This window comes from Heptranchias perlo, chromosome 17 (assembly GCF_035084215.1).
Source record: "Heptranchias perlo isolate sHepPer1 chromosome 17, sHepPer1.hap1, whole genome shotgun sequence".
Taxonomy (NCBI): domain Eukaryota; kingdom Metazoa; phylum Chordata; class Chondrichthyes; order Hexanchiformes; family Hexanchidae; genus Heptranchias; species Heptranchias perlo.
This window is the reverse complement of record NC_090341.1, coordinates 26,289,365-26,307,028: the sequence shown is the minus strand read 5'-3', so window position 1 is coordinate 26,307,028 and position 17,664 is coordinate 26,289,365. Positions and strand designations below refer to the sequence as shown.

Here is a 17,664-nt window from a genome sequence, read left to right as displayed (position 1 = left end):
TCATTTGGAAGCTTTTAATTGAAAATGGAGAACAAACCACATATTTGTAATAAAGCAGCTACGATGCCCTTCATTATTATCATGTGTGTGAAAACATTATCAAGTGTAATGGTGCTGTTGGTTTGTAATTGTACATTTTGTAACTTTAGTATAGATTCCCCACTCAATGAATTTATTATTAAAACCACCTGAGAGATAACGCTGTCATAGATGAAGTGCAGTGTGATCTATTTCCCAGAATGCAAAAGGGCTTGAAAGTGCAGACTGTTGTTAGATTTTCAATAAGTAAACTTACCCACAAAGATCCCCCAGAGGTCATCACTGACCCTTACAAATCTATTGGCATGGTGTTGTGGCAGTTTTAAGTGGAGGTTGTGCTCTGAGCTGTGTGAACAATTTTGTCAGAAAGTTTTTTGTTTATTTAAGGGATGGGAGGAGAGTGTCCTGACCTGATTCTGTCACGGTGTTGCACTCTTACCTTTTCTGTGTTTCTTGGATTTGTGCATAAATAGAATCCTGTTGCTGTGCAGAACAAAAAAAGGTTTCTGATTTGAACTGAATGTACCAGACCTGGCAAGTCTGTGTTATAAATGACTGTCAGATGTCAGTCAAGATTAGATTGTGTTCACATTTGTTGCAGAGATTGCTATCTACCTTTCCCAGATATGATGTTATTGGTAAATCTGCTGTTTAATTTTAGATATACGGTAGTGATTTGAATGCACTTTTGAATCCCGTCATTTCCTTCCTCTGCTCCGTCTCACCTTATTGTTTTTCTACCTTAATTCCATCCTGTGGCCAAGACGGTGGGCAACCTTGTCTGGTTTTCTGCCAATGCCACTCTCCAACAAGAGACTGGAAGTTGGAAAACGGCATCACAGGGCAACTTATAGTGATAACGTTTCTAGCTTCACAATGCCATCATTTCACTTATTGTGGAATATAAAGCAGGCCCAGATTCACTAGAGCTAGGATGATTGCTAAGAATCCCAAGTGGAAATGCATTGGTTCTTAACGACACAAAGAAATGCTCCCCCATTGTAGATTTAATGTGACACATAGTGTTTATTGGAGACATTGAGAGCTTATCTTCTGAATCCTAGGAAACCTCCTGCTGATTACCACCTACCGTCCTCCCTCAGCTGATGAATCAGTCCTCCTCCATGTTGAACACCACTTGGAGGAAGCACTGAGGGTAGCAAGGGCACAAAACATACTCTGGGTGGGGGACTTCAATGTCCATCACCAAGAGTGGCTCGGTAGCACCACTACTGACCGAGCTGGCCGAGTCCTGAAGGACATAGCTGCCAGACTGGGCCTGCGGCAGGTGGTGAGCGAACCAACACGAGGGAAAAACTTACTTGACCTTGTCCTCACCAATCTATCTGTCGCAAATGCATCTGTCCATGACAGTATTGGTAGGAGTGACCACCGCACAGTCCTCGTGGAGATGAAGTCCCGTCTTCGCACTGAGGACACCATCCAACGTGTTGTGTGGCACTATCACCGTGCTAAATGGGATAGATTCAGAATAGATCTAGCCGCTCAAAACTGGGCATCCATGAGGCATTGTGCGCCATCAGCAGCAGCAGAATTGTATTCCAGCACAATCTGTAACCTCATGGACCGGCATATTCCTCACTCTATCACTATCAACAAGCCAGGAGATCAACCCTGGTACAATGAGGAGTGTAGAAGAGCCTGCCAGGAGCAGCACCAGGCATACCTAAAAATGAGGTGCCAACCTGGTGAAACTACAACTCAGGACTACATGCGTGCTAAACAGCGGAAGCAACATGCTATAGACAGAGCTAAGCGATTCCACAACCAACGGATCAGATCAAAGCTCTGCAGTCCTGCCACATCCAATCGTGAATGGTGGTGGACAATTAAACAACTAACGGGAGGACGAGGCTCTGCAAACATCCCCATCCTCAATGATGGCGGAGTCCAGCACGTGAGTGCAAAAGACAAGGCTGAAGCGTTTGCGACCATCTTCAGTCAGAAGTGCCGAGTGGATGATCCATCTCGGCCTCCTCCCGATATCCTCAGCATCACAGAAGCCAGTCTTCAGCCAATTCGATTCACTCCACGTGACATCAAGAAACGGCTGAGTGCACTGGATACAGCAAAGGCTATGGGCCCCGACAACATCCCAGCTGTAGTGCTGAAGACTTGTGCTCCAGAACTAGCTGCGCCTCTAGCCAAGCTGTTCCAGTACAGCTACAACACTGGCATCCACCCGACAATGTGGAAAATTGCCCAGGTATGTCCTGTCCACAAAAAGCAGGACAAATCCAATCCAGCCAATTACCGTCCCATCAGTCTACTCTCAATCATCAGCAAAGTGATGGAAGGTGTCGTCGACAGTGCTATCAAGCGGCACTTACTCACCAATAACCTACTCACCGATGCTCAGTTTGGGTTCCGCCAGGACCACTCGGCTCCAGACCTCATTACAGCCTTGGTCCAAACATGGACAAAAGAGCTGAATTCCAGAGGTGAGGTGAGAGTGACTGCCCTTGACATCAAGGCAGCATTTGACCGAGTGTGGCACCAAGGAGCCCTAGTAAAATTGAAGTCAATGGGAATCAGGGGGAAAGCTCTCCAGTGGCTGGAGTCAAAGCTAGCGCAAAGGAAGATGGTAGTGGTTGTTGGAGGCCAATCATCTCAGCCCCAGGACATTGCTGCAGGAGTTCCTCAGGGCAGTGTCCTAGGCCCAACCATCTTCAGCTGCTTCATTAATGACCTTCCCTCCATCATAAGGTCAGAAATGGGGATGTTCGCTGATGATTGCACAGTGTTCAGTTCCATTCGCAACCCCTCAAATAATGAAGCAGTCCGAGCCCGCATGCAGCAAGACCTGGACAACATCCAGACTTGGGCTCATAAGTGGCAAGTAACATTCGCGCCAGGTAAGTGCCAGGCAATGACCATCTCCAACAAGAGAGAGTCTAACCACCTCCCCTTGACATTCAACGGCATTACCATCGCCGAATCCCCCACCATCAACATCCTGGGGGTCACCATTGACCAGAAACTTAACTGGACCAGCCACATAAATATTGTGGCTACGAGAGCAGGTCAGAGGCTGGGTATTCTGCGGTGAGTGACTCACCTCCTGACTCCCCAAAGTCTTTCCACCATCTACAAGGCACAAGTCAGGAGTGTGATGGAATACTCTCCACTTGCTTGGATGAGTGCAGCTCCAACAACACTCAAGAAGCTCAACACCATCCAAGATAAAGCAGCCCGCTTGATTGGCACCCCGTCCACCGCCCTAAACATTCACTCCCTTCACCACCGGCGTACTGTGGCTGCAGTGTGTACCATCCACAGGATGCACTGTAGCAACTCGCCAAGGCTTCTTCGACAGCACCTCCCAAACCCGCGACCTCTACCACCTAGAAGGACAAGAGCAGCAGGCACATGGGAACAACACCACCTGCACGTTCCCCTCCAAGTCACACACCATCCTGACTTGGAAATATATCGCCGTTCCTTCATCGTCGCTGGGTCAAAATCCTGGAACTCCCTTCCTAACAGCACTGTGGGAGAACCGTCACCACACGGACTGCAGCGGTTCAAGAAGGCGGTTCACCACCACCTTCTCAAGGGCAATTAGGGATGGGCAATAAATGCCGGCCTCGTCAGCGATGCCCACATCCCATGAACGAATAAAAAAAATCATATGATTTTACTTTAACATATCAGATGGATATTAATTTTGAAAGTAAAAATTGGAAGACATTGCATGTATGCTACACTCACATGGCTGACATTTGGGAAAATTACATCAGCAAATGCCAGGGAAAGAAAAAGCCGCAAAATCCAGAAAGAAGTGGAAATTATGCTGTGCATTATTATTGTACAAACATTTATATCAAGTATGTTATTTTGACAGATCAACCTGTTTATTTGAATCGAAAATAGATTAACCTGTTTATTTTAAACTGGTCAATTGAAACTGGTCAACGCATCCATTAAAGTACCGAACAAAGGAATTTGATACGAGTGTGTTGAGCATTTGTACAATTTGATTTTCTAGCTAATATTGCCATTATTTACCCAAAGCACTTCTTCCAGGTGAAGCAGTGGTTTAATTGTACTTATTTCAATTTAGTATACTGTATTCGCTGCTCACAATGCAGTCTCCCCTGCAATAGGGAGACCAAATGCAGATTGGGTGATCACTTTGCTGGACACCTCCGCTCAGTCCACAAGCGTGACCCTGACCTGCCGGTCGCTTGCCATTTTAATTCCCCGTCCCACTCCCACTCTGAACTATCTGACCTTGGCCTCTTACACTGTTACAATAAAGCTCAACGGAAGCTCGAGGAACAGTGCCTCATCTTTTGTTTCGGCACTTTACAACCTTCCGGACTCAACATTGATTTTGATATCTTTGGACCATAACCACTGCTCCCATTTTTTCAGTCAGCAGGTGCTGGTAATGGTTCTGCTGTTGCCATTTACAGCTCCTCTAGACCCATCTTTTGTTTCTTAACCTGTCCCATTATCACCCTCCTTGCCTTGCACCATCATCCCTTTTGTCATTTAATCACTCTTGCCCTATACTCTACCACAGACCTTCCCTTTTGTTCTTTCTTTCCTCCCCTCCCTCCTTCCCCCCCCCCACCTTTCCCTGGCTCTGTAGTTGCCTAAAAACTGTTAACTCTTTAACATCTTCCAGTTCTGACGAAAGGTCTTCGACCTGAAACATTAACTCTGTTTCTCCACAGATGCTGCCTGAATGCTGAGCTTTTTGCTGTTTTTATTGCTGTTAAACTGTCATCGTTTTAAAAAATAGTTTATTAAAATAATTTTCTTTACCTTTATGCACAGAGGAAAATATACCCCAAGAGTTTTTTAAAAAATATATTTAATATTAAGGTTGAGAGGTGGCGCAGAGTGCAGTAAAATTCACTTTTCGCAATGACTGCAACCCTCCCCCAGTCATTAATTATTTTTGAAGTGTAATCACGTTTGTGGGCAAATGCAGCAGCCAATTTATTGAGTGCTACCCTGAGCCAAGTGTCCAAAGTTTGTGGGTTCAAACTCCACTCCAGAGACTTGAGCAAATAATCTAGGCTGACACTTCAGTGCAGTACTGAGTGAGTATTGGAGGTGCTGTCTTTTGGAGGTCCCGCCTGCTCTCTTAGGTGGACGCAAGTTCTCTTGACGTCCTGCCCAATATTTATCCCTCATGATTATCTGGTTGTTTATTTCATTGCTGTGTGCAAATTGGCTGCTGCAGTTTCCTATATTACAATAGTGACTATTGTAGTACTTAAAAGTACTTAATTGGCTGTGAAGTGCTTTTGGATATCCTGAGGTCATGGAAGGCACTATATAAATTCAAGTTCTTTCTTCCTTTCTTTACCTTGTTTGGCTGACCCGATTTGTTCCATTTTTTATAGAAGAAGCGGAAGCAGAGAAAAAGAGATGAAGACTCACTAAGTCTGTGTAGCCTCGATGGAAGTGTAAGCAACATTTTAATTTTCCTGTAGATAATGCAAACCTCTTTACCTTGTGTATGACCAAACAAACAGAATGCTTAATTATATTACATATTGTAAGATGTCACACTAAGACTGCACAAGGCACAGAAAACAATTCATTGGGTAAATTTAATCACATTATTGTGAAATATATAATTTGTTTATGTTTCATTTTGTTTAAAACCTTATTTTGGACATTTCGGTTACTGAGAAAAGGTGGTGGAGAATTTTTTTTTTCAAAAAATGTTTAAAGTGAATTGTTTGGTTCATCTTTTTGTTTTTGTGGACTCTCCTGACCAGTTGCTCGTGCTTTGTTGTTTTCAGAAGTCCTGTGTAGTTTCTCATTGGAGTTTTTTGGCCACTTTACTTGTTTTTGATTCTTATGTTCCCTATCTCTTCAGTTCTGATTTGTTGCTATTTTACTTTGACCAAATCAACAAAATGTGACTTTCCAGCAAATGTGACAAACAGGAAGTGTGTACTAGAGGCAAGGTTTTGATATATTATAGAAATATTGGCCTCGATTTCCAATCATAACATCAATAGTAATATTCATTTTAAATGGGTTACTGAGTGCATTACGATTGGAAAACTAGGCTATACTCCTTGTGGCAAGATGTCTGACCTGTGCCAGGTGCCTCTTTTGGTAGCAAGTTTGAAATTGGGAACTTGAGTAGGGAATCATGGGAGCAAACATATTCCCTATTACTCTGAGATGCATTGCATTTCATCAATATGTATAAACTAACCTTGAGCCTTCTCGACTCGCATCAATGATGCTCTTCAAATGTAAGCTAAGGACACCCAGCTCTACTTCACCACCACCTCCCTCGACCCCTTCACTGTTTCTGATTTGTCACATTGCTTGTCCGACATCCAGTACTGGATGAGCAAACATTTCTTCCAACTAAATATTGGGAAGGCCAAAGCCATGGTCTTTGGTCTCCACTGTTAATTGTATCCATGTGATTTATATCAATTAGTGTTAATTGTATTCATGTAAGGAATCTTACAACACCAGGTTATAGTCCAACAATTTTATTTTAAAATCACAAGCTTTCGGAGATTATCTCCTTCGTCAGGTGAGTGAGTGAATAAGAGGTTCTCAAATCGCATATCTTACATTAGGCTGGGACACCATCACACCAATCAAAAGGTGTCGTTGGTGTTCAGACAGGTTAGCCACGGAAAACAGTAGGTCCCAGTATGCTGAATACACATTGTGTCAAATTACACAGACAGAGAGAAAGAGACCCAAAAGGCAGAGAGAGAGAGAGAGAATATTAAAAACAGATAACTTTTTTTCCCCTTGCTGGTGGGGTTACGTGTAGCGTGACATGAACCCAAGATCCCGGTTGAGGCCGTCCTCATGGGTGCGGAACTTGGCTAGTTGGATAGCCAAGTTCCCCACCCATGAGGACGGCCTCAACCGGGATCTTGGGTTCATGTCACGCTACACGTAACCCCACCAGCAAGGGGAAAAAAAGTTATCTGTTTTTAATATTCTCTCTCTCTCTGCCTTTTGGATCTCTTTCTCTCTGTCTGTGTAATTTGACACAATGTGTATTCAGCATACTGGGACCTACTGTTTTCCGTGGCTAACCTGTCTGAACACCAACAACACCTTTTGATTGGTGTGATGGTGTCCCAGCCTAATATAAGATATGCGATTTGAGTACCTCTTATTCACTCACTCACCTGACGAAGGGGATAATCTCCGAAAGCTTGTGATTTTAAAATAAAATTGTTGGACTATAACCTGGTGTTGTAAGATTCCTTACATTTGTCCACCCCAGTCCATCACCGGCATCTCCACTTAATTGTATTCAGGTGGTGTGTATCAATTGGAGCTCTCTTGTATCCATATATAAGAAAGCTTATCTAGGGTGTGGTGTGTGTAATGTGGAGCTCTGTGAATAAAGGCTTGGAAGCAACTGAAGACCAGGTTCTAGTATTCTATCCTTCACCACCGGGCTATCCAATTTAGAACACCCACCACAAACTCCAATCAATAGCCACTGACTCCATCCTTCTCCCTGGCGACTATCTGAGGCCGAACCAGACCGTTCGCAACCGTGGCATCCTATTTGACCCTGAGATGAGCTTCCAACCACATATCCGCTCTATCACCAAAACCTCCGTAACATCGCCCACCTCTGCCCCGCCTCAGCTCATCTGCTGCTGAAACCTTCATCCATACCTTTGTTACCTCTAGACTTGACTGTTCTAATGCTCTCCTGGTCGGCCTCCCACCTTCCACTCTCCGTAAACTTGAGCTCATCCAAAGCTCCGCTGCCCATATCCTAACTCGTACCAAGTCCCATTCACCCATCACCCCTGTGCTCACTGACCTACATTGGCTCATGGTCTGGGAATGCCTCGATTTTAAAATTCTCATCTTGTTTTCAAATCCCTTCATGGCCTCACCCTTCCCTATCTCTGTAATCTGCTCCAGCCCTACAACCCTCCGAGATCTCTGCGCTCCTCCGATTCTTGCCACTTGCACATCCCCAATTTTAATCGCTCCACCATTAACAGCCGTGCCTTCAGCTGCCTAGGCTCTAAGCTCTGGAATTACCTCCCGAAACCTCTCCGGATCTCTACATCTCTCTCCTCCTTTAAGACTCTCCTTAAAACCCACCTCTTTGACCAAGCCTATCCTAATATCTCCTTATGTTGATTGGTTTCCAAAATTGTTTGTAAATTGCTCCTGTAAAGCGCCTTGGGACTTTTTACTATGTTAAAGACGCTATACAAAAATGCAAGTTGTTGTTGTTAAAGCCAACACAGAACAGTCTGGTTGATTTACTTTACAATATTTTATCCTCCCAACAGTCTAACTGAGATTGGCAACACATTATGTGGGGAATCTTTGTGGGGGAGCGGGTGCGGGGGTATCCCATGTCCTCGATGCTCTGTGTCCTACTGGTGAATTTTTTTGAAATTGCATTTTCCTGAAATAGATCCTGAATTTACCTGGCCATCTTTGGCTGCTTTACTATTATGCAGCACTCAAAATGATGGCGTTGTTAGCTTTGATACCCACGTCAGAATTTCATTCGTTTCCATTACCTTGTTAGTTGCTCGAATCATAAACTGTTCTCCATATCAATGCAAAGCAAAGGTGAGTGATGAGGTAATGGAAATGAATGGCCCAATTGTGCTTAACCCTAAGCTCAAAAAGCATTGCTTACTCCACCAATGTGACATTCCAAAACACTTCCCTCACAAGTTTTGTAACAGCCTCACCGAAATGAGATTGACCAATTAGTATTGAATTGCGGGCAGTTCTGTGATATAGTCTCCACTGGGAACTAGTTAAGACTGGCAAACTCTTCTTACTTAATACCAGTAACAGCCATCAGAAAGAGGAGACTTTCACCCATTGGCACTGGTTGGAATCAACTTTGGATCTCAGATCTAAAAAGGATCTTGTTTTCTAACCTACTATTTTCTTGAAAGGTGAAGTTATTTTCAGTGCTGTAGATGATCACTTGATATATGTACATCATTTATTCTTAACTGGAGGTTAGTGACTGATAATCATGCCGGGCAAGTTCTATACAATTTTGGTTTCTTCATTCGATTTCCAAAGTAGCCTACATGGAGATTACATCTACAGTGAGTACCACCTCAGCTGAATGATCTCACTCAATGTGACTACTGGATGAAGCGTCCGTGTCTCACAATTACTCCCCTGCCAAATGGAAGGATGGAACATGACTATAAGCTACTGCCATGTCATTGGCTAGGTTGATGTTGCTCTAATATTATAAAAATTGATATTTATATGTGCAATGTATGTATTTCAGAGCTCCTGGGGGGATGAGTACTTTTTTTTATTTTTATGTAAAATCTAGTTTATACATTTTTAAAAAAGTTATTGTACAAACTGTAACATTTAGCCTGCTACTCATTGATTTCTATCATCTTAAAGCTTCAGCAGCCTAAAATTTAACAGGGGAAAGTTTATCTTGTGTAACAATGTGAATCTGACAGTTTAGAACTTTTCAAGCAGGGAGTTTCCCTGAGGTGTGGGTGAAATGTTTCTTCTTCTTTAAAACAGCAGATCACCGAGCTATGGGGGATTTTTAGTGCTTTCATTTTACTTTCGCTCATCAGTAGCTCTACTTCCTGCCCACCTCTGCCTACATCTTAGGTGACCTATTCACAAGGAGCAATGGCCCCTTTGATCAGACGTGGCCGTTACCTCTGTATTGCCATTTGGCTTCATATCACATAGAACTTGAGAATAATTATCCTGTTCATTTCTGTTGATTTCATGCATGGTTCCCATTAATGTATGTTTGTAATTTTCTGCAGGTTGTTACATTTTTGGGATGTAACTTGCCTACCATTATCTTAAGAGCATCTGGCAGTAAACTGGTTAGAAAAGATACCTCTGTTCATTAAGTGTTTATCAGATAAGCTACTTCCTGCATAATGGTTCAAATTATGTACTTTTTTGGGAGAAGAGCAACTTCAATCGATAGCAGAGGTTTGTGAGGTTCAATAGAGCAGTGCAGATGACATGAAACTCGGAAATGTAAACAGCGAGGAGGATGGTAACAGACTGCAGGAGGACATAGACTGGTGAAAAGGAGAGACTAGAGAAGCTCCTTAGAGCAGAGAAAGTTGAGGGGAGATTTGATAGAGGTGTTCAAAATCATGGAAGTGTTTTGATAGAGTAAATAAGGAGAAACTCTTCCCAGTGGCAGAAGGGTCAGTATCCAGAGGGCATAGATTTAAGGTACAGTAATTGGCAAAAGAGCGAGAGAGGAGATTTTATTTTACGCTGCGAGTTGTTATGATCTGGAATGCACGGCCTGAAAGGGTGGTGGAAGCAGATTCAATAACAACTTTCAAAAGGGAATTGGATAAATACTTGAAGGGGGACATATTGCAAAGCTGTGGGATAAGGCCAGGGGAATGAGGCTTACCACTCTTTCAAAGAGCAGGCACAGGCACAATGGGCTGAATGGCCTCCTTCTCTGCTGTATGATTCTATGATTTCTTTTTCTCTTCCACAGCCCCAATCCTGCCGCAACACCAAAGGAACATTGATCATATCAGCCGATACCTACCTCTTACTATAGCATCCAATTGCAAACAGATATTTACCTAGTGTCTTTTTGAGAAGTTGAGTAACAGCCACAGCTGCTTTTGCTGGCAATGTGTTCCATCTATCTTCGACTCTTGTTGGAAGAAAGTTCCTCCTAGTAGTCTTGTCCTACTTAAGGCTTACTAATTTTGAAACCCCGTCCCCTAGTTCTGTGCAAAATTTACATAATCTATGCCACTCAGCTTTTTTAAAAGACTTGAATCTTGGATCATATCCTCAACTTTCTTTCCTCATATGAAGTAAGATACCCTTCCTCTTCACCCTAACCCGGAATAAAAGTGTGAGTAAATATGAGGCTTAGCCCTGTGTGGCTATGCATGCGCAGGCTAAGGATTAAGGCTAGCACGTACAATTGGTCTGTGCAACAGAAAACTGGCCAACACTAAAGAAGACACGGAAAGGAGACTGTGGTGGACAACAGTTTACACATATATCCAAATAAATCAGCTTCCATAATGCTCTAGTTATGTTTACTCCAACTCTCTCAAAGATAGGGTTGCCAATCTCCACCCCCAGGATTTGATAGTGTAGACGTAGAGCTGATAGGGGTAGACGTACAGCTGATAGGGTGGACGTCGAGCTGATAGGGTAGATGTAGAGCTGATATCTCTATGTAGAGATGATAGGATAGACGTAGAGAAGATGTTTCCACTTGCAGGGGAGACCAGAACTAGGGGCCATAAATATAAGATAGTCGCTAATAAATCCGATAAGGAATTCAGGAGAAACTTCTTTACCCAGAGAGTGGTTAGAATGCGGAACTTGCTACCACAAGGAGTAGTTGAGGTGACTAGCATAGATGCATTTAAGAGGAAGCTAGATAAACACATGGGGGAGAAAGGAATAGAAGGATATACTGATAGGGATAGATGAAGTAGGGAGGGAGGACACTCATGTGGTACATAAACACCAGCATGAACCTGTTGGGCTGAATGGCCTGTTTCTGCGCTGTATATTCCATGTAATATGTAATTCTATGTAACTGGCCTTCCTCATTCCTTCAGGATTTTTAGACTCGGGTTAGTTTATTATCTAGATTCTAAAATGCTACTTTACGGCTTTAGATAATTAAATGAATGGGAAGGAAATTAAGTCAATCTCGAGTGCTTAATGATGATGCATCTTTGGTTCTGATGACTAATTTCTCAAAACATATTGATGAGCTGAAGCTATGCAAACATCTTTCTAGATAAATTTATTATCATTTACAAGAGCTGAAGCCACCTTGTCTGGAAAACAGGAAACCAGAAAAACTGAAATGATATTATATGTAAAACGCAGCAAGAATAATAGCTGATTTCAAGACAGTTGAAATAAATTGTAGATTTGACTGTGAAGTGAGCATCTTGTAGAATTTAGGTATTATACAGAAGATGCCAGAGAACAAATACTACAGGAAAGCTACAACATGCATTTTGTGTTCCTCCACAGACTATAAATTTCACATCCATCAAATTCCCTACAAGTGATCCCATTCCACCTAACATCTTGGTATTCCCTTTATGAACTGCATTAGACATGACATGGGAGCGCTCGTTTCAGCAACAGAGAGACGGGAGGTAATCAGTGCATGAGGTACAAAATATGATGAGAGGAGAGACAGTGTAGTAAGCACAGGCGCAGTGTTGGGATTTAAATGAGATGGGAGAGGGCATTCCCAGCTTTCCACCTCATTTTCTAATTGATCCGACCATGCCTTTGGCCTGCCCTCTGGACTCCCACAGATCCCGAGGGTCTGCAGGGTTCCGGCAGCAGACCAAAGACAATAAGGCAAGTACTGAAATCTTTATTTTATACACCCCCAGGATGATCAGAGGCACTTGGGACCTTCTGATTGCTGTTTCAGCCAGAAGGCCTCGATGTCATCAGCCAGGGTCAGAGCTGTAGAATTCTCAAGCCTGCAGGTGCACTCATATCTCCTCCTGTTTTTTTTTAGTTCATAACACAATTTTCCTGTCAGCATAATACCACTTGCACACCATTCCATGAAATACTTGTGGGTGGAATCATAAGATCATAAAAGGAGGCCATTCAGCCCATCGTGCATGGGCGGACCCTCTAAAAGAGCTATCCAATTAGTCCCAATACCCTGCTCTTTTCCCATAGCCCTGCAAATTTTTCTTCTCAAGTATATATCCAATTCCCTTTTGAAAGTTACTATTGAATCTGCTTCCATCACCCTTTCAGGCAGTGCATTCCAAATCATAACAACATGCTGTGTAAAAATCTCTTGCCAGAGTAAGGGTAGTAACTAACAGAATTTTAATTCTGATAGATGTAAGTTAAATTTTAATGTACATAGATTTTATCAGTTCAATCAATAAAGCTGCCATGACCACAACCACAATCACCTCACGTAGCGGTAATAATGACACCAGTGGGAATGGTATATTTAGTAATAAGTGAACCAACTTGAATCTAGCAATCTCTATTTTGTGTTTGAGTATATGAATTCCTCTATTTACTTTCCAGTTCTCCTTTTCTCCATAGGCCACACTTTGACTGTGGTTTAAAGGACAGACATGCAACGGCCTCCCTGGTTTTCCTCCACATGTCTCTAATGCAGCCACTATTAACTGCATGACAGCAATCTGAGCATGAGTCTACCCTGCGTTCAATCAGGCCTCTTTTGGATGAGGCACCATTCTGTTTCAGGCAGCTGTTGGAAACACTGTTCTGCTTCGGGCTGCCATTCCAATCCTCCCCATGACAGCGGAGCTGAGATGAGGAATTCATAGCAAGTGGATGTTCAATCCTACTTCCTACACCCTGCACCAGGTGTTGGTTCCTCTGCTGTAATCTGACACCACACCACCCTGCACCAGCTAGCTTTGCTTCTTTTAGTTTTCTTTAAGTAAAACATATTTTAATATAATTTCTTTCCTCATCCACTTAATGAAAATACTGGATTTTCAAGGCTTTTACACAGTTATGTGGTTGTCCTTATTTAAAATAATGGGAACAGAAATGGATGCATCACTCGGTGCAGAATTAGCTCGATCAAATTAAAAGCTTAGCTTTCCACTTTGGGAAATCCTGGGTGTGAGATTTTCAGCTACAAGTCAACTGCATAACCAAAATGTTGCTTCGAAAAGTAAACAAGCATCAAACTTTTCCTATTCAATGGGTAACAAGAGATGGTTTGTCTGTGGATTCATTCCAGTTTCTTTTCCTCGCACTTATAATGCAGCTGCCCCACATTATCGACGTACACCATTGTGGGAGTTCCATCACCACAAGTAGTACAGTGGTTCAGGGAAAAGGCCCACTAACACCTTCTCAAGGCAACTCGGGACAGGCAATAAATGTAGCATCACTCACATTCTGAGAACAAATTTTTAAAAATCCTTCGAACCAATCAATCGCATCTTCTGATATCTACAGGAAGAAGCGCTTTGATCCAGTTGCTTGCCAGAAATCAGCTGGGAGAGGCGGTCTTACACTGGGAAATGACCATTGATTACAGTATAAATGCATCTGGTGCAAAACCCCACCAAAGAAAGGTAAAATGAACTCTGGTGGCCTGCTCTGGTGCCTGGGCATTGTTGGCTCTCAAATGTCTGCTTACAGCCTAAGACCATTGTAAACAATTTTACAACACCAAGTTATAGTCCAGCAATTTTATTTTAAATTCACAAGCTTTCGGAGGCTTCCTCCTTCCTCAGGTAAACATTTACCTGAGGAAGGAGGAAGCCTCCGAAAGCTTGTGAATTTAAAATAAAATTGCTGGACTATAACTTGGTGTTGTAAAATTGTTTACAATTGTCAACCCCAGTCCATCACCGGCATCTCCACATCAAGCCTAAGACCAGCAAGTACTAATGAAGTAGTGCAACAGTGAGTGTGAGTCAGGCACATGTGACTGTCTTGACAGAGAGAATGAGGCAAAGATGCTGCAGCCTCCAGTGCAGGAGTAAGGGGCACAGAGTGATGACGTTCTGTGGTGTTGTCCTTCGGAATTGTCTCATTTGCATAAATGTTTTTGGGGACATAAACATGGCCCATTTGGGTTTCATTTTCCACTGCACTGCCAAATCACCTTCCAGGAGCCACACCTCCAGCTGAAATGTCGCAGCAAGAATTGGGGGAGGGGTGATGCTGTTATTGCTGCTGTCCAAATAGTGAGTATAATTTTCCAAACAGAAACTTATATCAGAAGTGGGTGTAAGCTTTGGCCGCCCCTCCCCTCTTGTACATTGTTGTACGACTTTTCAACATCGCCCGCCTGCAATCCCCCCCCCCACCCAAACCAACCTGTATATGTTACGGCCAGTCCCTTGATCTGATCATTGCGTTTTAGCAACAGGCCACAGTTAGGTCCGTAACTACCAGAGGGCCCCACCTGACTGCATTGATTGAATAGGCTGAAGTCCAACTTGTGTAAATGTGGGCAGTGTGTCCCAGCTGATAAGTGATGGTATGAATACAGCTTGTTTGAAAAATGTTGTTACAAATATTTAAATCTTTAAACGATGCTTTTTTGGAACTGCAGAAGTGAAGCAATATTGTTGCCACCTAATTTTTTATGGCCATTTATGAACCTCTGATCAGAGATAACAATACATTTATTGAATAACATTCTATTGTAAATTCAGCTTGTTTAGTAGTCTAGAATTTCTCACTGGCAGCCCAGTTTGGTCCTAGTACTTTTCAAAGTTTAACACATTAACCTGTAAAGCTCCAGTCCCGGGATCTGTTTTGGCCCGTTATTCAGAGGGTGTGTCAGGAATTAGGAAAACTATCGATGTTGTGCTGCACTTGTGAGTAGTTTGATGAGTTGGTGCTGTTGGTGAAGAGCTCACCTGCTGGCGCAACATATCGGAAATAACGGTGGACGTGGTCTGACATTTTCTGGCCATTTCACCAGCTGCCTCAAGGGGACCAGGAAGTAGCTGCAGAGCAGAATCTGATACCATTTACGAAAGCCATCCAGAAACCTCATGTATAGATAACCTTCTCTGAACTTGAAAATATGGTGGCAGCATTAACAGATATGTCATATTCTCTCCAAAAAATGCATTCAGCCACAATGCATTTCATTGTCCATACAACTCATTAATCTGCAACTCATGTCACCTGATGAAACATGCTGGTGAACCTTTACAAGAATATGCTCTGCACACAGTTCAGTGCTAGCAGATTTTTAACGAACACACACGTCACCTGTGAACGCCGAATGTTTTCTACCATGGTTCTTCCTCTTCATGACAGCTTCTCATGTTTGTGCTCTTAAATCTGGTCCAGTGCTGCTTCCTCAGTGGCAGAAGTATGGTCAGGTAGCTGGCTGTCCTGAGTACAAAGGAACCTTTCTTCATCTGGCAGTTGATGTAGTGGGGTCTGACTCAGCTTCCAGTGACACAGGAAGAGAAAGCCAGATTACAATTTTTCTTTTTCTGTTAGTATTACTATTTGCTCTCAGAATGTGGGTGACATTGGCAAGGCGACATTTAGTTGTCTTGAGAAAATGGCGAGGACCATTTAAGACTCAACTGTACAGGTACTTTTCCCTAAAGGGAATTAGCGCACCAGGCATACCTGGAAATGAGGTGCCAATCTGGTGAAGCTAGGACTACATGCTTTCTAAACAGTGGAAGCAGCATGCTATAGACAGAGATAAGCGATCCCACAACCAATGGACCAGGTCAAAGCTCTGCAGTCCTGCCATATCCAGTCACGAATGAACAGGAGGAGGAAGTTCCATGAACATCCCCATCTTCAATGATGGCGGAGCCTAGTAAACAAAGCTGAAGTGATCGCAACAATCTTTAGCCAGTAGTGCCGGGTGGATGATGCTTGTCGGCCTCCTCCTGAGGTACCCACCATCACAGATGCCAGTCTTCAGCCAATTCGATTCACTCCTCGTAATATCAAGAAACAGCTGAGTGCAGCTGGATACAGCAAAGGCTACAGATCCCAACAACATCCCAGCTGTAGTGCTGAAGAGCTGTGCTCCAGAACTGGCCACGCTTCTAGCCAAGCTGTCCCAGTACAGTTACAACATTGGCATCCACTCGACAATGTGTAAAATTGCTCAGGTATGTCCTGTCCACAAAAAATCAGGACAAATCCAACCCGGCCAATTACCATCCTATCAGCCTACTCTCGATCATCAGCAAAGTGATGGAAGAAGTCATCAACATGCTATCAAGTGGCACTTCCTCACCAATAACCTGCTCACAGCCTTGGTCCAAACATGAACAAAAGAGCTGAATTTCAGAAGTGAGGTGAGAATGACTACCCTTGACATCAAGGCAGCAATTCGACCAAGCGTGACGCCAAGGAGCTCTAGTAAAACTGAAGGCAAGGGGATTAGGGGGGAACTCTCCAGAGGCTAGAGTTATCCTAGCACAAAGGAAGATGGTTATGGTTGTTGGAGACCAATCATCTCAGCCCCAGGACATCGCTGCAGGAGTTCCTGAGGGAAGCGTCCTCAGCCCAGCCATCTTCAGCTGCTTCATCAATGACCTTCCCCCTCCCATAAGTGGGGCTGTTCGCTGATGATGGCACTTTGTTCAGCCCCATTCGCAATTGCTCAGGTAATGAAGCAGTCCGTGCCCACATGCAGCAAGACTTCAACAACATCCAGGCTTGGACTGATAAGTAGCAAGTACTATTCGTGCTGCACAAGTGCCAGGCAATGACCATCTCCAGCAGTCTGACCACTTCCCCTTGACATTCAACGGCATTACCATCGCTGAATCCCCCACCATCAACATTCTGGGAGTCGCCATTGACCAGAAACTCAACTGGAATAGCCACTAAGCTGATATACACAGTGCAAAAATTATGCCTAAATATATCAGTGTTGTCCAAGCTTTTGTCTTTGTGGGCCACATATTAAATGTCCCATCTACTAGAACAGGGTATTCTGTGACGAGTGGATCACTCCTGACTCCCCAAAGCCTCTTCCCAAGCCTACAAAGCACAAGTCAGGAGTGTGATGGAATGCTCTCTATATGCCTGAATAAGTGCAGCTGCAACACAGTCAAGAAGCTCTACACCATCCAGGACAAAGCAGTCTGCTTCATCGGTAGCCCATCC

The 17,664-nt window shown here is 43.4% G+C and overlaps 1 protein-coding gene across 2 annotated transcripts in view; it reads left to right on the top strand.

The window, feature by feature from the left end:
- Positions 1-17,664, top strand: part of arhgef3 (Rho guanine nucleotide exchange factor (GEF) 3) — a 308,969-nt gene that overhangs the window by 175,615 nt on the left and 115,690 nt on the right. For both annotated transcript variants that reach the window (XM_067998757.1, XM_067998759.1), the window contains one exon: positions 5,421-5,483. In XM_067998757.1, coding sequence (XP_067854858.1) covers positions 5,421-5,483 — 63 coding nt within the window. The remainder of the gene's footprint in view (positions 1-5,420; positions 5,484-17,664) is intronic.